Genomic DNA, 20,908 nt, shown 5'->3' with positions numbered 1-20,908 from the left:
TGAAATCTTTCCAGGATAGTTTGAATGTCATACAACATATATATATATATATATATATATATATATATATATATATATATATATATATATATATATATATATATGTGAATGTTCTCAATGAAAAATTTTAAATTTCGTTTTATTTTTTTTTCAAGGCAATGGACTTAAGTAACTTGCCCAAGGTCACACAGCTAGGTAATTATTTAGTGTCTGAGGTTGCATTTGAATTCAGGTCCTCCTGACTCCAGGGCCAGTGCTCTATTCACTGTGCCACCTAGCTGCTCCTCCCCCCCTTGTTTTTTGATTGAAAAATTTTTAATTTCTTAAAATTCCATGATTTCTTATAGGTAAAAACAAAGACAAAAATTTTTTGCTTTAGCCCATCTTCTACAGAAGTCCTTCTTTCCTGGTCCTCCAAACTGTCTTCAAATTGCCTTCCATCTGCTTTGTACATATCTTGACTTTACCTAATTATTAACCCATTAATTCCCGTGAAAACATATACTCCTTGAGGACAGGGATGTTTTTGCCTTCATTTGCTACCCAGCACTTAACACACTGCCTGAGACTACATAGTAGGCACTCAGTAGATATTTGACTAACCAAGAATATTATATTATTCTGTAGTTGACAATCCATCTCTCCCCAATGGAGGGTTTTAGACCAAGAGAGCCTGAGCAATTATGGGGGGAAGGGGGAAATCACTTGGCATCCCCTTTTGGACCAATGAAATTAGGACCCCACCAAGTAACCAATGGTTTGGCAATTCAAAAGAAACCCTGTGGACTTGTCTATCATTCTTCAAGGTAAGGGTTCAAGACATGACCTGATAAAAATGAACTATTTAACCTTTTGAGTGTTTTCCTGGGAGATGCTTAGGAGAACTATGGATAAATATAAAGAGAGATAGTTAGATTTCTAGATAAATATGTTTATACATATATATTCATTTATGTTTATATAATAAAATAAAAGGGTCTTAATGGAGCAAAATACATGCTCAGGAAAACAAGTCTAAATAAAGTCAATCAACAAGTATTTATTAAATGTTTACAATGCTACCAGGGACTGTGTTATACCCTATGGAAAAAGAAAGGAAAAATACAAATTAAGTTTCTCCACTCAAAGAATTTATATATGCATGGAGCATATATATTATACACATAACATATTTACGTATAACATAATTTCCTTTCACCCCTTCTCCCATTACCACTAGTTTCTTAACTTACCTGGGCTAGGACTGCATTGGATGCTTGAGTGTGACTTGGAGTCTTCCATCTCCAATTGGAACTCATCCAGTTCAAGGTCATCTGGAATAGGAAAGGAGGAGATGTATTAGAACTCTAAGTCCTAGAATTAATTGAACCTTTCCTCTTCCTCTCTTTCAAACCCTGTTGTTCCAAACCCTACTTGCCTCTAAAATTTCTGATTAATTCCATCCAACACCTCTCACCCCAATCATTCCAGCCCACTCCTCCCAGTCATTTCAATCTTTAGGCATGTCAACATCTCTTGATTAACTGAATTATTTTCTTCCTGGGTTTTTTCCAACCTAGTGTTAATTCCAACCCAATTTTATTCATCCCTTAGCATTTGCTTGACCCTCCCTCCAAATGAACCTTAATTCAATTCATCAAATGATTCTTCTTCAAACCCTCTCACTTTTGTCTTTTCTGCCCCTCACTTATTCTTCTCTGACTGAAGTTCTCATCACTCTTTGCCTGGACTATTGCTGCAGTCCCCTAAATTTACTTCCTTCTTCAATCCATTCATGGCTTATAAGCATCTGAGGCAAGATTTGAACTGGGTCTTCCTGACTCCAAGTCCAACACTGTACCATCTAGCTACTCTAGTTGAGTGGAAATGAGTTGACCAAAAACTTCATCCATGAAATGTCTTTATTCCTCTCAGTGAAGCATTTGAACAAGCCTGCACTGTCCTTAGGGAGTTGCTCACAGAATCCCCCCAAAAGTTCAGCACTCTGTAGTTCATCAAGTTGTTTAGGAAAATTGTATCAGAAGTCACTGTGCAAGAGTGCCCTTGGGAGAATCAAATCTGCCTTTAATAATGGAAGTGATGGTTTCTGGATTCTGTGTTGGTCAGGTTACATCTAGAGTATTTGGCTCTGAGTGCCCCATTTTATAAGGAACTCTGGCAAACTGGAAGGTATTTAAGGGAGAGTAATCAGAATGAGGAAGAGATTCAAAATTATTTCATGTGAGGGATGGCTGAAGGAGTTGGATACTTATTTAACCTGGAGAAGAGAGGACTTGGGGGACTGTCTAAAAATATTTGATAAACTGGTATGTGGAAGAAGGATCAGAATTTTTCTGTGTTCTTTCAGAAGGCTAAACTAGGACCAGAGGTTGGCAGTTTTGGGGAGATAGACCTTAGCCCAATCTAAAAAAGAATTTTCTAACAATTCAAATTGTCAAAATATTTAAAATGCCATTTTGATAAGTAGTGCTTCCCCCCCACTGAAAATATCCACGCATAGACTGGATTGCCATTTGTCAGGGGTTGTGGAGGGGACCTCTGCTTTAGGTAGAAAGTTAACCTCTACAGCTTCTTTCCAGCTCTGAAGATTCAGCATGAATTCAGGGGTAGGATTATATTGAATATTATTGTCAATCAGTGTAAAATATGAGTAGGAAAGTAATTCTACTTCAAAACAAAGTTTATCATGTATTTAAGAAAAGGGGATTTCAAACATCATCCATCTATGCAGAAAGATGCAAGTATTTGTTTTGTCTCTCTAGCTGAGTCTTATGTCTCTTTCCTACGTAAGTGGGTCCAGCTTCTTCCCAAAGGGAAAGAGATGACTTAGGTTAGGGAAGAATTTTCAATTCTTCCTATGCCTTACTCTCCTCTTCTACTCCATCTATCAATAACCTACTAAGAGATACCAAAGTTTATTCTTTTGGGGGGCATCTAGGAGGTGTAGGCAAAGGATGTGTCCTGAGTCTTCACCCCCCCTCATTTTTCCTCTTCTCCCTCCCTGTTCCCCCCCATCATCCCGGTCCCTTAGCAATGGGTTCAGGTATCCTTTGAAGTCAAAATTCATGAATGAAACACAAATGAGTATAATAGACTCATTCTGAAGCTGGGAAAATCACAGCTTAGGTGTTAAGTAACTGTTCCTCCAACAGGAAGGAAATCCAACCTGGCTTTAGGGACTGTTCCTGGTGCTTCTTCCAGAGGTTCATTAGTTCTCCCAGGAAGCTCCAAGCCTCTGTCCCAGCTCCTGTTACAGGCAACAAGGAGCCCAGGAGCCTGAACCCCTATTGTTCTACTGCAGAGCTTAGAACTGTGGAAAGTTTCCCTTAGGGAAGGAAAGTTTCCACTCCTCTTTCCAGCCCCCCCACCCCACCCCAGGGAGTGTATACCAGACATCCGGAAAATCCTCCTGTGGACAGCCGTCTGCTGGGATTAGAGCCAGAGAGGCTGGGCCCCTGCCTGTCAAGGGTCCTGCCTGCCTCCAACACTGCCCAGGGAGAAACTCTGAACTAACAGTAAGGGACATTTTAAAGTGCTTTCTACATCCTTCCCTTCCCTTCCCTCCCCTCCCCTCCCCTCTCCTCCCCCTATCTCTTTCTCTGCCTTCTCTCTCTCTCTCTCTCTCTCTCTCTCTCTCTCTATATATATATATATATATATATATATATATATATATATACATATACATATATATGTATATATATGTCTCTCAGTCTCTTTGTCTCTCTATTTCCACTCTCTTCTTTTTTCCTCTCTTCCCTTTTCTTTTCTCTCTCTCTCTCTCTCTCTCTCTCTCTCTCTCTCTCTCTTCCCCTCCTCTCTCACTTCTCTTTTCTTCCCTCTCTCACTCCCTCCTTTCTTTTTAGTTTTTTTTTTTTCTGCAAGGCAAACGGGGTTAAGTGGCTTGCCCAAGCCACACAGCTAGGTAATTATTAAGTGTCTGAGATCAGATTTGAACCCAGGTACTCCTGACTCCAGGGCCGGTGCTTTATCCACTGTGCCACCTAGCTGCCCCTCACTCCCTCCTTTCTCAACAATCTTCATTATCATGAGTTATACATCCTCTTCAATGAATAGGCATTTGTTCCTCTCTTAAATCATCTTATCTCCACAACTGTTCTATACTGAGATTGATTTTGCTATTTATTTTTTTCTATGACAAAGGGAAGGGAGAGAGATCTAAAAGTAAAACAAAACAAAACACTAGAGAAAAAGGACCATTTCCCCTCCCTTCTGAAGCTCCCTGCTTCCCAGCATCATTTACCTCCCAAGGGGGAACACTTTCTCAAGTCACTGAACAATTGGCTGAAAAAGGTCTGTCTTTGATCTCAGAGACCAATCATTGAAAAGGTTCTGAACCACTCTCTTCTCCCTAACTCCGTGGCCCCACCTAACTTTTCCTTTTATCCCAACTACTCCAAAGGCAGAGTTCTAACTTGTCCCATAAGGCTGTCACTGTAATCAGGACCCATAGCATTATCATCATTATCTCTGGAAAGAATAGTCACTAAGCAGTAAAGTCAACCCCAGACGATGCTTGATAAGGAATAGGAAGGAGGGGCACAAATCATTCCAAAGAACAAACAATGAGCTTTTTTTCCCTCTCTTCTATTTGATTCTCCAATATATATTGTATGAGATGGGGGCTTGTTGTTTGAGTTTTGTACATTTATTGGCAGGGAGGGAAGGGTGTAAATGTAATTCAATTCTTCTTGGCTCAGGCTAAGACTATAATGAGTTCATTTTCTTTATGTGTGCAGACCGACAGTGGTGGAAATAAGATAGGAATCATGATATGGTGGGAAAAGGTTTAGGTTTGGTATCAGGGGCTCTGGGTACAAATATTGGTTTTATTATTAACCCCCTTTGTGATTTTCCCTTGCCCTCTCTGGGCCTGTTTCTACAGCTATAAGAAGAGGGAATTGGGCTAGAGTAGGTTTCTTAACCTTTTTTATATCACAGACCCCTTTGGCACTCTGGAAAACCTATGGACCACTTCTCAGAATACTTTAAATGCATAAAATAAATTACAGAGAATTACAAAAGAAATCAATTACAATTAAATACAATTGTCAAAATATTAAAGATGCTAGGTTAAGAATCCCTGAAGTAGATGAGTTTTCAAAGGCTCTTCTATCTCTGAATCCTATAAAACTGCTTCCAGTGGAAGGCGCCCTCGTATTCAGCACTAGCAGGAGCTAAACTACTGGATAACTAACCGACCATTATGTGGCTCTTCTCCTTTGGGGTGAGGAAAAGGAGCGGGCAGTGATAGTCTTTCCCTAACTGGACAAAGACCAATGATCCCTCCCCAGATTATAGAGAATCTACCTCTCTTGGCAGGAACCTCCAACCCTCCCTCCCTTCAGTTTGTCTCCTGACTCATTCTCCCACAGTCATTTCCCCACAAGTCCCATTTCCATCTCCTCAGCTCACTCACAGTGGCTCTCTGTATGACTGCCAAGGATCCCGGGGGGCCTCTTCAGGGCCTCTTCCTCTTCCATGGGACCATCCTCAGCCTCCCACTGACCAGAAGCCTTGAAGTAACCAGCACAAGTGCGATAAGCACAACACTGATAGGCATAGGGCACTTCCAGGACCCTGAGGAGGAAACAGTGAGGACCTTGAAAAAGAGTGGATTAAGCAACTTCTAACCCAGGGACTCACCACCTATTAGTCAAGGCCTTCTACAACTCAAGTTTTATTCTCTTCAGAGGGTCTTGTTCATGGTACATGTTTAATAATTAGCTGGTGAACACCATAATATTCAACATGAAGCTGAGCTCATGGGCATTATCTAGTAGAAAGAGTTCTGGATTTGTAATCAGAGGAGCTGAGTTCAAATTCCAGCCCTGTGCTGCATTAACTTTGTGACTTTGGGCAGATTGCTTCCTCTTTCTGGGCCTCAGAGTTTTCATGTGTGCAATGAAGGGTTGGACTACATGACAACCTCTAAGGTCCCTTCCAACACTAAATCAATGATCCTGTGATTTGAAGAGCTCAAAAGTCATTCTGTTCCTCAGAGGTGAGGCAGGGACCTAGGAATCACTATTATTCTTATTATTATTCTCTATAGAAATAGGCCCAGAGGGAAGAATTAATTTACCAGTATTGGTACCATATTGGTATTACTTGGAAGAAGCCTCAGGAGCTCTCACCACCTTACCCAACCAATCTAAAACTCATGATGGTATTTGATTAGGGTAGATATGGAGGGGGATGAAATTCTCTCAGATTCCCTCTGCCTTCTCCCTTGGGGATCTTCTCTCTTCATCCCTGCCCTCCTGGGCACCCCAGAACAGGCAGCTTGTTTGGTTTCACTGTTTAATTACTGCCCCACGGGTATCTCATTAATCTGTAGCAGACAAGACCTGGGCCACACAGACTGCCCTACCCTGAGTGGAAGAGGCCTGGATGTCATTAGCTCAAAGGGACTGGCTTTCAGCATGTTTTCCACTCATCCATTCCTTGAGCCTCTCACCCTGATTCCAGGAGCCAAGCCATGATCAGGGTGAGGATGGAAAGCATGTGTGCACAGAGCTGATGGGACAACAGGGAAGGTCCCTTGGGATTCCCAATTAGGGTAACTCTGGTCCCACTGACACACAAGAAGTATGCCATCTTCTCTGATTTGGCAAGCAATGGGCAAGCCAGAATGGTAAGGAGACAAGAGGGAGGAAAGGAAGGAAAAAGAAACATATATATGGGGCAGGCCTTCAAAGGATCTTACAGAAAAATGATCAAGTACAATGAACCTTGAGCTCCCTTGGCCTTGACCATCCCTCCCATCCCATCCCATGCAGTCTCAACCAAGATCCAAAATGTGACCAAGATCACTTAATCACTCAATCACTTAACCCTTCCGAGTTTCAGTTTCTTCCCTTAAGAAATAATGCTAGGGGCAGCTAGGTGGTGTAGTAGACAGAGTACCTGACTTGGAGTCAGGAGGACCTGAGTTCAAATCCGACCTCAGACACTTAATAATTACCTAATTGTGTGACCTTGGGAAAGTCACTTAATCCCATTGCCTTGCAAAAAACAACAACCCCCCCCAAAAAGAAATAATGCTAACAGTATTTCTGCTACATACTTCATAGGCTTGGAACAATAGGTAAATGTTATTAATATTTTAAATAATATTTCCTTCCAATTACATGTTAAAACAAATTTTTTTTAAATTTAAAAAATTTCTGGGTTCCAAATTCTACCCTCCTTCCCTCCCCCAAGACAATAAGTATTCTGAAGTACAATCATATAAAAATAAATATCATTAATATTAATAACAAAAGGCATATTTTTAGGCCTCTCTTGTTCTTTTTTCTTCCCCACCAAATTTCCAAAGTCCAGAAAATGATGAGATAATAAAAAAAATCTGGAGAGGAAGAAATTTGCCTAAAGTTGATTCTATCCAGTTCCAACTCTACTACTAACAAGCTGTGTGACCTTCACCAAATCACTTCTCCCTTATAGGCTTCAGTTTCCTTGCTTGTAAAATGAACTAGATGGTGTTTATGAATCCTTTCATCTCTGATGTTCTTTGATTCTTCTGGAGCATTTTGGCTGTCATTAGTGGAAATCCCTGTGATTGGGAAAGAATCAAGGCCTCTCACCTCAGCTTGGGGAAGCTGTCTTTGGAGAAGGCCTCAGAGAGAGCTGGGTTCCCTTTGAGCTTGAGATGTACCAGCCCACTGAGCCCAGCCAGTGGGAGTGTGGTCAGTTGATTGTTCGTCAGGTCCCTAAGGAAAGACAAGCAGTATGACCGGAGAGCTCCTTCAGATGTAAGATGGAATGTGAAATGAGCCTGGGAAATAGGAAAGAGTTAGCATGACCCCATCCCTAGGTTAAATGCCAGGGAGGGGGGACTTTGAAAATATGAGTAAGGGTTTACTATGAGTTCTCTGCTGTTCTCAGTGAAAGCAATTAAAAATGCCCCCTGACTTCACAAAGATTCAATAGGAACTAGGGACTGAGAATAAAAGGTTTGGACAGATAGGGCCAAAGTGCTTGGGAAATTCAGTCAGGAACAGTCCTTTCCAAAGCTCCAGAAGCCTCAGACCTGGGATATTTGGTTGTTTAGCAAAACTCCACTTAAAGTTCCCTGTCCTTAGGGTCCAGACAGCCCTTGGAGGTTTCCTGTCCTTCCCAGGAGAGCCCATGCTCATTGGAAATGTTCCTGGGGAATGTCTTCTTTTTCCATCCCATTCTCCTGGCTCCCCTCTGGCTCTTCTGTCAGAAAAAGAGGTCACTGTTTGTGGTCTCATCATAGGCCCTGATCCCAAGTCAACGGTCTGGGAATCCTTGTACCCTGCAGTCACTTTCAGAGGTGAACAAAGTGGAGAGCCAGGAACACCCATGTTATTCTACCGGCGAAACAGAGGGGGCCAAAGCTCCAAAGCAAACACCATAACCACAGACTGTGTCTGAGAGGCTGCCTGGAACTGTGGGAAGAGCCCCAGACTCAAGAGCCTGGAGGCTTAGAGTTTAGTCCTGCTGCTGCCACTGATTTGTGGTGTGTGTATGTCTTGGACACAATACTTCTCTAAGCCTCAGTTCCTCACCTGCAGTGAGCAAGGATGTAATACCTACTGTGGCCTCCTCAAGGGGGAGAGGGCAAGTACCACAGGATGATGTCTGTAAAAAAGCATCTTAAAACTCTAAGAGATTGCTATTGTCCTTAATCTAGAAAGTCACTTCACCTCACCTGATAGCATCGCCGTTTGTATGTGATCTCTAAGGTCACTTCCATGTATAAATGAATTCTCTATAGAGGCAGGGTGGGTATAGTGGAGAGGTCAGTTCTGGCTTCAGAAAGTACTGCCCCTGACCCACAATGACTAGATGACTCTGGACAGTCAGTCAATAACATTTAAGTGCCTACTATTTGCCCTGGGAATTGCTGATCTGTAACATTGAGGAAATTTCCATGCAGAGATTAAGTCCTGGGTCTAGATGAGAGAATGAGAGAGAGAAAGATAGAGGGAGAGAAAAATTGAGAGAGGAGAGGAGAGGAGACAGACAGAGAGAGAGAGAGAGAGAGAGAGAGAGAGAGAGAGAGAGAGAGAACACAAGAACTAAGAGAAGGAAGAAGAAAGACGGAGGAGGAGGAGGAGCAGGAGGAGAAGGAGAAGGAGAGAAGAGAGAATCTGAGGAGAGAAGGGAAGTAATATGGCATAAGGGGTAGAGTGATGAGTTTGGCAATAGGAAAATCTTGATTCAGATCCTACCTGGGACCTTATTGAACTGTGTGATCCTAAGTGAGCTATTTAATCTCTTTGGGCTATAGTTTTCTTGTCTATGAAGTAGAGGTTGAATTCTAAACTCCTTTCTTGCTCTAAAGCAATGATGCAATGATCTTTTATAAAGTAAATTCCTTACAGGAGATTGTTGAATTTCTTGTCTTTGTCTCCCTATTATCTAGTGCAGTACTTGGAGCATAATACACTTATCATACAATAGCACACAATCAGTGGACTGATTAATCTTTCTTCTTTAGAATTTAAAGCAGTTTATCATAATGGTGGCTCCAGTTGTCTCCCCAAATGACAGATCCTAAGCTTCTGTCTTGGGCCTCTAGGGAATATCCCTCTTTGGGACACTTTGGCTAAGCTTCCAAATAGGTAAAAGTGTTACCATGTCTAAGAAGAAATTCCACCACCAAGAATTCTAAATGCAGTGAAGATTTTTTTAGTGAGGGGAAGACAGGAAAGGGGTTAGTAAGAGAGGGTGGATGTGCACAATGAAGGTTAGTATTGTAGAAATGTTGAAAAACATTCACAGATGATGTTCCCAGCTTCATAGGAAGTCATCCCACTATTTATCTTGCCCTGCTGCCTTTCAGAGTCTGTTCAGATGAATGATTAAGCAAGAAACACACTACTCTGTGATGTATGATCAAACATTTTTAAGTGTTCCCTCCCTGGGGCATGTAGACCTCCTGTTGCCCCAGTCTTGCTGATTGGCTTTAAGTCTTAGCTCCTACCTCCAGGAACTAGAGAAAGGGGAAGGCTGGGTACTTACAACTTGACCAGGGAGTGGAGGGTTGCAAAAGCTTCAGGGTGGATGAATCGGATGGCATTCCAGCTCAGGTCCCTACAGCATCCAAAGGGAATAATGGAGGTGAAGTTAGGAAAGCAATTGAAACTGCTAGTTTTCCCATCCAATTGTTCTTCATAAGACCATCTGCAACCTACTCAAGTAGGAAGGTACCACTTTGCCCTGGGTTCATATTTGATTCCCCAAGGAACAGAAGACCCTTAGACCCATGAGTGCCAGTTTGAGAAATGGATTAAAGAATTATCTATATTGCTGGTACAGGTCAGCAGTTCAGGAGCATGTGAGTAGTAGAATATAATAGGCAATTTCTAATTGTCTCAGTCTCTAGAAACAAAAGAAAGTCTATGTATATTAAATGTATATATCAATATTTATAGGTGTGTATTGCACAGGTATGTGTATGAGTGTGTATTATATAGATTTATCTAGCTATGTATGTCCCTATATATGTATTGAATGCCAATATATTCATATGTGTACATATGAGTATAAAATGATTATATGTATATTTGTATATAGGGATGTTTATATTTTGCATGTTTATATTGTATCAATAGATAGGAGTGTGTGTGTACAAGCTTATACTATGCCCATGTATGCTAGGCTGGGGAGAGGGAAGGCAGGGCCTTTCATCTGAAGCATGTTACCTTCCTGAGAGCCCCCCCCCCCCCCAGGGCATCCTGGGCTGTATAAGAAGGTATAGGGAACTCTCTAATACTCTTTAATACTTACAGGACTCGAAGGGCACTCAGCTGGCTGAAGGTGTCAGCACCAATTTCCCACATCTGATTGTGCTGGAGGCCACTGGGGCAGCAAGAGAAATCAGAGTGAGAAAAAGAAAGGGGACAATGGGAAGGCTCTCTAAGAAGAGGGAGGAAGCTCCCCATTTCTCCTGGCGAAGGAAGAAAGGGCCCAGCCCGAGGAAGTCACCAGGATTAAGTGGAGCAGATGGCTATCCGGTTGCTTGGGTAAGTGGGTCAAGAAACAAAGCCACAAAACCACCAGTGTGGCCCAGAGGAGTCGGCTTTCAGAGCTCCCACTGGGTTTGGATCCTAGCCCCATCCCTTCTTTGTCACTAGACCCTCCTGTTCCCTGGATGAGGGAATCCTCCCTAGATTCCTGAATCAGTCAGAACCCTCCTGCCCAGGATTAGATTGAAAGGGGGGGGGCTTCCCTTGATTAATTGATCCATTAAAATGCCCCATAATCAGTAGCAATCTTTCCTTGTTTCAAAGACTTATGATCCTACTTCTCAGGTCCTTGGATCAGTGGTGTGATTCCTATACTCCTAGAATAGTTAGGTCCTACAGGCCTATAGACAAATTGGGTGCCTCTTCATAGTCCTCGGGTTCTAGGAAAGTTACCTCCAAAATGTGTATCAGGATAACTGGGACCTCAAGGGAACTATGGTATGAACCCATGGGATGTGTAATTACATCTCACCCTTTTTTACAGAGTCAGTTGTGAGACTATTCTCCAACTTGACCACAGGGTAGCCCAACACTCTTCTCCCTTACCCCTTTCTACTTTGACACGATCTACTAATCTTCCTTCTGAGATTTTAGATTTTAGCCCTTCTGGGAAGTTATCCCAATCTGGATAGCCATAGTAGCTATATAGTTGTCACTGGAAAAATCCCCTCGTAGCTAAAAATCCCCTTGTATCCTTCCCCCTCATCACATCCACAGGAAAAGAGGAATATACTCTCTTTATAAGATATATGTCAAAAGGTTTGTAAACCACTCTTCTAAAGGAACAGTGACTAGCTCTAGCTCTTGGGTTGGAGATCAAAGCTGTCTCTGGGTTCTCTCTCTGCCTCTATTGGATCTTCCCCATTCCTCCCTAAAAGCCAGAAGTCCAGAATAGTCCTTTAGATGTGATAGGGAGAGAACCTCTGGAATATTAGGGAATCTCCTAGGAATTTTTAAGAACAGGATATACTCTCTTCTTTACAACCTACTCTCCCCTCAAACCATACCTTGTTGCTGATAGTCATATAGACCAAAATGGTCAGATTTGAATGGTGGGAAACCTGGTCAGTCCCCAGGCCATCTTTGTGTTTACAAAGCCCAAAGACTAACTCTTTTGTAAGAAAATTGTTTTTCTCCAGGCAACTAGGTGGTGCAATGGATAGAGCACCGGCTCTGGAGTCAGGAGTACCTGAGTTCAAATTGGGCTTCAGACAGTAATTACCTAGCTGTGTGACCTTAGGCAAGTCACTTATCTCTATTGCCTTGCAAAAAAAACCCCCAAACAAACAAAAGAAAAAAAAAGAAAATGGCATTTCTCAATGATATTCCAGGCTTTTTTCTAGATTTGACCTGACCCTGTTGTAGTCCAACCTTATAGAGCCACTTAGACATCTTCTCCCTAGCTTCTTCCCCTTATCTCCATAGCATTCTCTCCTTTGATAGCTATTCCTGCAGGGGTGGGAATGATCCAAGTTGAGCTTCCAACCAAGCTCCTCAAGAAACCCTTCCCACCGAGTCTGCAGCTGACTGAATAGCTCTTTACTCTCACCTCACTCTGTTTTCTTCTATTTACATAATTTCTGTTGATTCTATTTGTGTATTTGTCTTGTCTCCCTCATCCTCCACTGCCTCTGAGCCATCAGATACCGGGGACAGGGACCATGCCTACTTCTTATTCTGAACTCCATGTGCCTCCTCCGGGGCTCCAGACTTCATCTACCCCAAAATATCTATGATGGTAGTGACAATAATGATTATGCCTCACATTTCTATAGGACTCGAACAATTCTGAGAACCCTGATAATAGGGGGGTGTAAATCTCCCCTTAGACAAAAACCAATAGTACATTTTGAACTTTTCTGCCCCATTCCTGCAGACAGACTCTGGGAAGCTAGCCTGGATTCCCCAGCCTCCCTCCTTCTGACTCACATTTCTTCCAGTTTCTGACACCTGCGTAGGCTGGGCAGCTCCTCGATTTGATTATGAGAGAGTTCACTGCAGGAAGGAAGGAAAAAGCCAAGACAGGAGGTAAAGCAGCAGGATATGTGTATGAGGGATGGGGAAAGTCAAACTGGGGGAAAGGTAGTGAAGGGAGGGGTGCTGTCTCCCTTACTCAGTGGGGGAGTAAGAAGGTCCTAGGGGGCAGGGCCACTGCTCACACACCTGATCCTCAGACATCAACCTTCACCTCCTGAAAATGATATGACTTACTACTCCCTCCCACCCTCTTACCTCTGCTAAACCTTGATTCCTGCAACCTGGCCAGGAGAGGGAACAATATGACGTTTCTCCTGTGAGACCTGACCCAAACTCATTGACTAGAAGCTGGGAAACATTGGATTAGGGAAAGATAGAGGGGCTGGAGAGAATACCTGAAGGGAGCAGAGGATGGGAAGGCCCTGAGAAATGGAGGGATAGAAACTAGGGGAGATAGTGGACAAAGGAAGGGACTACCCAGGGTGGGATAAGATGAGCAGATTTAGCATTGTCTATTGATACAGATTTATGCACAGAATCATCTTTCCAATTAAGAGCTCTGGTGCCATCTGCTCAGACATTTTTGGTAATATGGGACCTAACTGAAAGCCCTCAGAGCCATAAGCAGAGACAAGGAAAAAGAAAAATTCCCTTTGGTTTCACAGATAGCAGGGCTACACAAGTATTCCTGGGGTTTCATGGGAGATTTATTTCCTTTGTATAAACCCAGCTAAGAAAGATGGCCCCTCTTTAATAGACTCTCAGCAGGGCCTGGATGTGTTTCTCTATCAGGGACATCATCTCACTTAGTAGAGTAAGAATAAGATGGGCATTTCTAAGACCATGGGGGAAAGGGGACACAAGGTCAGGGTTGGGGCAGGTCAAAGAGCTACTCACAGGACTCGGAGTCTGGGGAGCTGTTGGCACATCCCCAAGGGAAGCAGCCGGATGCCTGCCCTTGTCAGGGTCCTAAGGAGAGAAGACAAATAGAGTTGGCACCTAGCCTAGAATCCATGTCCCCCCCCCCCATTTTCTCTCCAACTTTATCCCACAGTTTTCCCTCTCTGTATCTCTGGGTCTGATGCTGATGTGTGAGGACAGAGCCAACAATAGGGTCAAGCAACAGGCAGCAAGAGAGAGAGAAAAGTCTGGGGGGGACTGGTTGGAGGAGAGGAGAGTACAGACATATTTGTTTGGGTAAAGAGTGAGAATGATCTAAAGTTTAGTTTCTAACCAAGTTCTTCAAGAAAGTCTTCCTACCCATCCCTCAGCTGACAGAATAGTTTTTTTCCTGGCCCTCATCTCATTCTCTTTTAATGCATTTATATATTTGTGTTGATTCCATGAAGATATTTGTCTTGTCTCTCTCACTCTGAGCTCCCTTCCTCTCTTCCCTCCTCCCCTCCACTGCAGCTGAGCTACTACACAGACCATTGGAACAGAGAGCAGATTGGATGGGGAGTTGGGGCAGGAAACCCAGGGACCAGAGGTCCTAGAGAAGGACACTTGCAATATTTTGGTCATGTTAAATGAGCCCTGATACCCAGGGATGTCAGAGAACATTTACCCCTCTCCTAATCCTACCTCAGGTTCCAGTCTTCCCCCAAAACATCCTTGGCAGAGTTTTTCTTGTCCCTGAGAAAGCAGTTGGAAGCATTTCTATCTGAATTCCATTGAAGGCCTTCTCATCTTGGACCATCTGTCCACCATTGCAGTTCCATCCCTTCATTGCATCCCTCCTATAACCATCATTTTGAGGAAGGGCCCAGGACCACATCTTTTATTCCTTTCCTGGTTCAGCTTCTCATTCTTCAGACTTCATCAACATTTCCCTTTCTCCCCCCCTTTTTAACTCTCTTTTATGTATTGCCTTCTCCCATTAGAAAGTAAGATTCTTCAGGCAAAAAACTGTTGGGGAGAGGGTTGCTTATATTTGTGTCCAAGCAAATAGTAGGCATTTAATAAATACTCATTGATTTGGTTTGACAGGGGGTGGAAGGAATTTGGGAAACAGAATAGGAATTGTTAAGAGACAGAAAGAGAGGAAGGTTACATGCATAGGAAGAGGGCAAGATGGGGTAAAAGATAGGGTTAGCTTGGAGAATAAAGGCACAAGGGATGGTGTCTGTTCCAGTAGAGAACTGAGACCAGGAAAATTGATGCCAGTTGGCCATTTGGAAAGCTTTCAAGTAGGGAATAGGCCCTATGAAGGCTTCCCCAACCCTTTTTGCCTCTGTTAATTATTTTCTATTTATCCTTGCTTTGTATATATTTGTTTGCATGTCTCCTCATTAAGTTGTAAGCTCCTTTAGGGTAGGATCTGTCTTTTGTCTCTTTCTGTATCCTCTAGTGCTTAGCACAGTGTCTGGCACTATGTTATTAATTCATATTTATTGATTTACTGAAAAATTGAGAGAAGAGACAGGATAGTCTTTCATAAAGAACTTGAAATTAGTCTAAGTCCTATCATGGACAAACTGGGTTTAGACAAGTCCTCCAACTTTTCTGGGTCTTACTTTTCTTATCTATGATGCAGAGATCAGACTTGTCATTCCTAATTTGATAAGACTATTGCATGGAAAAATAATGGAATCAATCTATCAATCCATTAAAATTTATTAAGTACTTCCTACATACTAGGTCCTGTGCTAAGCACTGGTAGAAGCAAAAGCCTTACAGAATTATAAAGAAGGCAATCTGGCTAACCATCTGCCTCCTCTGGCACTACAACTTTCCCATGGCTTTTGAGCAGAGCAAGTTGAAGGATCAAACTAGAAAAATTTATCAGATGCAGTTAAGCTGATGAACAAGACAGAAGTCCAATTCCACATCCTGCCTTGTTGTGACCAACAATGGTAGGCTCCTAGAAAAATCCCTAATGGGAAAAGTTGTAAGTGCTAGCCAATGGGACCAAGTCTCTTCAAGAGGAAACTCCTCTAGCCCCAGTGGCTTCAGGCCAACCTGCTTGACCAGAGTCAGGGCCAGAAGAACAGGGGAGTCTAGGTCAGAGAAGGACCAGGTACAGGTCAACTGTCTGGGAGTGACTTCATCATAACATCCTATATTTAAAACTATAAGAGACCCGAGAGATCCTTTAGTACAAAGCCCTTATTATAGCTATCTCTGTATCTATTTCTCTATATAGTCATACATATCATACATGTGTGTGTATGTGTGTGTGTGTGTGTGTGTGTGTGTGTATACAGGCACAGAAAAAGTCATTTACCCAAGAATACATAGCTAATATATTGCAGAGTTGGAATTTGAACCTGTCTTTGAGCTTCCAACATAATGCACTTTCCTTTGTACCCTAATGCCCCAAGAAAGAGGAAATCTCCTTAGAGCGGTCTTAGGATGGTGATGTCATAGAGAGCATAAGAAAAACCCTCAAAGTGGGGGGGGCATTGCTACTCACAGGACCTCCAAACTGGTGGTGCCTTTAAGATCAGGGAACTCTCTGATATCAGTTGCACCATTCAGTGACCTAGGAAGGAAGAGCAGAAACTCTAAAGAAATAGTTTTTGTGGGATGGGGGCTGGGGATAGACAGGGGTCAAAGTAGATTCTCTACTAAGGAAATGGTTGAGAATCATCCTTGCCAATCCCTCAAACCTTTGCTTTTTTTTCTCCAGGGATTCCACCTTCTAAGTTTCCCTTGGAACTCCACTTCAATCTATCCTAAGTCAACCGTGGCCAGTAGGGTTGGACCCAGACTTGCACTTAGGTGCAAGAGCAACCTGACACAGCTGAACAAAATACATCCATCTGGGGTCACCCCACCCCTACCCACCCAGGAGAGAAAGAACAAGGAAATAGAAGAGCAAATAGGAATAGAGAAAATGCTGGGGGGAATTCCTATGCTTTTTGACCATGAAAAAATGCCAAACAACCAACATGAACATTGGAATTTATTTTTTAAAAAGTCAACTGCACAGGTACTTCTGATCAAAAAGCTACAAGGCTGCCACCAAGAACAATGGGTTTCTATAGGCAGCCATCCAGATATCTGCTACAAAGGAGTATGAGTATGCATTTAAACTAAGAAAGAATCAGATTTCCTTCGAATTGCTCTGAACTCTCTATGTCCCTTTCCAGGCTCTATCTACTGCATTCAGAAGGGGATTATAAATTCATTCATCCATTCATTCATTCATGCAAAAAACACTTATCAAAGACCTACTATGTATAAGATAACTGTATTTAGTGCTTGAGGAAATACAAAGGAAAAATAGATATTGTTCAGGCTCTCAGGGAGGTTACAATCTAAGATGGAGAGATAAGACATGTTCACAGAGAACTATAATATGAACTGGAATATGGTAAATTCCTAGAAGAGAAAGATAGAAAGATGTGAATTCTACTCTTTGAGAGCAAATACTGTTTCACTTGTGTATTCATAGCCTCAGCATAGTGCCTGGAACAGAGCAGACCTTATTAGATGTTTGCTGATTAATTAAACCACGAGTAATAATTTATGACATGTAATTTATATAAGAACTCTAGAGTTTAATTTATTTTATGATTCAAGTATCTCCTGGAATCAGGGAAATCTAGGGTAAGATTTCATCAGGTTAATAAGTTTTCTGTAATTATCTGCAGGGAACACCCCCCTTTCCTAATGTAATAATAATAATAACAATAATAAACATTTATGTGTCAATTTAAAATTTGTGTAACAGTTTCTATCTGCTGTCTCCTCTGATCCATCACAAAAAGTCTGTGAGGTAGTTGCTCTTATCCCCATTTTACTGATAAGGAAATTGAGGTTGACAGTGACTTGGCCAAGCTGCCAGAGCTAGTAGGTATGTCTGGAGAGATTTGAACCCAGGTCCTCCTGACTCCAAGTCCCACTCACTTATCTACAAAATTAAGCTGCCTCTATTATAAAATCATAGTGGACATCTAGACCCATTTTAGGAGCACTGATCTTTTCCCTCAGGGTGATTTCCCTAGAGACTGTGCTCCTCTGAATGTAGTACAGATAACCTGATTCCTGAGCTTATATATATATATATATATATATATATATATATATATATATATACATATATACACACATATATATATATGTATATATACATATATATATATATATATATAAAATACATATATATATAATACATATACATCAGGTACTCAGTAGATATTTGTTGGTGATAATTCTAACATAGTGGACTAGGTCATGTGGAATAAAGACTTACAGAGGAAGTGTGAGCTGATCTGATCTCAGGATATGGATAAGGTCAAGATGGGTTCTCCTCAAAGGCTACCTAAGTCAGGAGAAGACCAACTTTCTTCTAAGGACTCCAGATGATCATTGACATTGGCCCTGAGGAAGTTTTTCCTTGCCTGATTCTAATCAACACACAAACCCAGGTAAGTACTATATATACAGATCATATTTATAACCAGGGACATGCTGGTAAATTTTTAACAACTTTTAAATTTAATCAACATTATTCATATTTTACCTATCTCTTTCTTAAATCTAGACAATTAGTAAAACAATAATCAAGCTCTGATTTGTAGCAGTTACTGATTTCTAAGGTATAAATACTCATAATGAAAATTTAGCAGCATTTCTGGTGAGTTATAAGAACTAGTCCCAGCACATCTTTGTAACAATCCACCAGGAATAGCAAATCCCCAAGCATACTCTAAGAACTAGGCTCTTGTTATTAATAATAATAATTATAATAAGCTAGTAAGTGTCTGAGGCTGGATCTAAACTCAGGTCTTCCTGACTCCAGGTCCAGTGCTTTATAGTCCAAGATAGCTGTTTCACAATGGTCAGTCCTTTTCTTTATACCATTACACATAGACATTTCGTACAAAACAGGATTTTGATGAAGACTTGTGAGAAATTCTTTAAATGGAAGTGTTTCCCTGTTCTTGAAGATGGGAGATCATTTCACCCTTTTTCAGATCTGGGGAGACCAAAAAATCAGATCCAAAGTGCCAAAAAATAGAGAATTCATTTTATCTTGGAATGGGATCTTGCTAATTCTTCAATGAAATTCTCATGCCCTTTAAGATTTTAAAGATTTCATCAGGTTAATAAGTTTTCTGTAATTATTTGCAAGACACATCCCCTTTTCCTGGTATAATGATAACAATAACAACAATAATAAACATTTATGTGTCAGTTAAGATTTGTAAAGAAGAATAAGGAAATTTTAGGGAAAGTTTAGGTGAGAAAGCAAATGGGAGAGGGTAGAGATAAGAAGTCCTAGCTATCCCAGGCAACTCATACCAACTTACAGTGTATGAAGCTTTGGCAGGTACTGAAAAGCTGATCGTCCCACAAACTGGATTGGGTTGTCATAAAAATGGCTGGAATGAGAAGACCCAAACTCTCAGTTCAACTATATAGCTACATCAGTTCTCTCCAAACCCTTTAACCCATACTAACTTGGTTCTCTCATTTTTTTGATCCTGTCAATGGGAAATGAGTTAGAGAGACTGTGAGCACATAGTCCTCCTTGTTTCAATTTGGGATCTCTGGAAAGGTAGTTCCACCCCGACCCCCACCCGATTCCCACTATAAGGTAAAAAAAATCCCTTACTGCCAGGAGAGTGCTGGCCCTTACATAGTCTGCAGTAATGGGTTCCCCACAAATGCCTTCTCAGGAATGGCCTTGATGTTATTGTTATGGAAACCCCTAGGAGAGAATAAACCACAAATAGGGAGGAAATGAAAGAGAGAATTAGTACAATGAGAGAAATGCACAGTGTTTCTGGAGCAGAGCACTACCTTTGCTGACTTTTTTAAGGTCCATGCTAGCCTAAAACCTACAACCCTAAAATCCCACGACTAGTTTCTGAACCTAAAGTTCTGAAATTCAAAGCTTTCCTAAAACTCTTCTTTGTGGTAATCCAACTATTTCTCCTTTTTCCTGGAAGGTGTGAGAAAGAAAGAATTAAAATGCCTCAAAGCTTAGGCTGTCTTTGAAGAACTTCTCCAGAATGGAAGGCTGAATGCTGAGTTCAGATCCCATTTATAGGGTTCTCCCTTCAAAGGAGACTAATTTTCAGGGAGGAAGTATAAGTAAAATGAGTAGAAGCCCAGAGTAGAATCATAGCTTCAGGGCCACTATGGTCCAGGGCAACTGAGGAGAGATATTTTCTAACAATGATTAAAAAGGACCTTCATGAAGATAAGTAAGCAAGCTAAGTTTACATCTGCATATGTGATTATAGATAAATCTGTGAAAGACATGAAGGCAGTAGTACCAAGGTAGCCAATTTCCTGAGCCTGGGGGCATAGAAAATGTGCTCCCTCAGCTTTCCTTTTTGATAACTAAAAATCTTTCTGTCCCTTCATCTTCCTTCTCTTCTTTTCAGAATGTATCAATGGAAGAATTGTCCCTCTGGTTTTCTAAAAATCACTTCTTCAACAGGTGCCCTTGGTCCCATTCTCCCCACTCCATTCCTAAAGGGTCATGCCCCATCAATCCTCTCCTCTATCTTGCATCTTCAATGTCTCCCGCTCTATTGATTCCTTCCTCTCTGGATACAATATGCTTGGATATTTCCTCTCTTTAAAAACAAAACAAATTTCTTCTCTATTGGCTTCAGTGATGCAACTTTCTTCAATTTTTCCTTGTATGTCTATAACCATCCTTTTTCCATCTCCTTCAGAGATTTCTCTTCCTCTTTCTAACCCCTAAATGCATGTATCTCCCCAGATACTGTCCTGAACCTACTTCTGTCTACATTCATTCCCAGAGAGAGTTTGTTGACTCTTTTGGCTTATACCCTCATTTTTAAGGCAATGACTCCCAAATCTTCATCTCCACCTTGTGTTGCTCTCTTACTTTATATGAGACATAGGTATCTAGATGACCTGACATTAGCACAAATCCAAAATGTCTCTAAATGAAATAAAAGCTTATGGATTGGTTGCTT

General features: G+C 41.6%; 1 protein-coding gene across 1 annotated transcript in view; it reads right to left on the bottom strand.

The window, feature by feature from the left end:
* LGR6 (leucine rich repeat containing G protein-coupled receptor 6) overlaps window positions 1–20,908 on the bottom strand; it is a 156,170-nt gene that overhangs the window by 2,847 nt on the left and 132,415 nt on the right. The window contains exons 8-17 of the mRNA XM_074222378.1: window positions 19,591–19,662; window positions 19,262–19,333; window positions 16,417–16,485; window positions 13,899–13,970; window positions 12,954–13,019; window positions 10,786–10,857; window positions 10,018–10,089; window positions 7,611–7,736; window positions 5,441–5,601; window positions 1,233–1,313 (exon numbers count right to left, since the gene is read on the bottom strand). Of these exons, the coding sequence (XP_074078479.1) occupies window positions 1,233–1,313; window positions 5,441–5,601; window positions 7,611–7,736; window positions 10,018–10,089; window positions 10,786–10,857; window positions 12,954–13,019; window positions 13,899–13,970; window positions 16,417–16,485; window positions 19,262–19,333; window positions 19,591–19,662 (863 nt within the window). The remainder of the gene's footprint in view (window positions 1–1,232; window positions 1,314–5,440; window positions 5,602–7,610; window positions 7,737–10,017; window positions 10,090–10,785; window positions 10,858–12,953; window positions 13,020–13,898; window positions 13,971–16,416; window positions 16,486–19,261; window positions 19,334–19,590; window positions 19,663–20,908) is intronic.

This window comes from Macrotis lagotis, chromosome 2, assembly GCF_037893015.1.
Source record: "Macrotis lagotis isolate mMagLag1 chromosome 2, bilby.v1.9.chrom.fasta, whole genome shotgun sequence".
In the NCBI taxonomy this organism is placed as follows: domain Eukaryota; kingdom Metazoa; phylum Chordata; class Mammalia; order Peramelemorphia; family Peramelidae; genus Macrotis; species Macrotis lagotis.
Note: the sequence above shows the minus strand (reverse complement) of the source record. Positions and strands in the feature narration are given on the sequence as shown.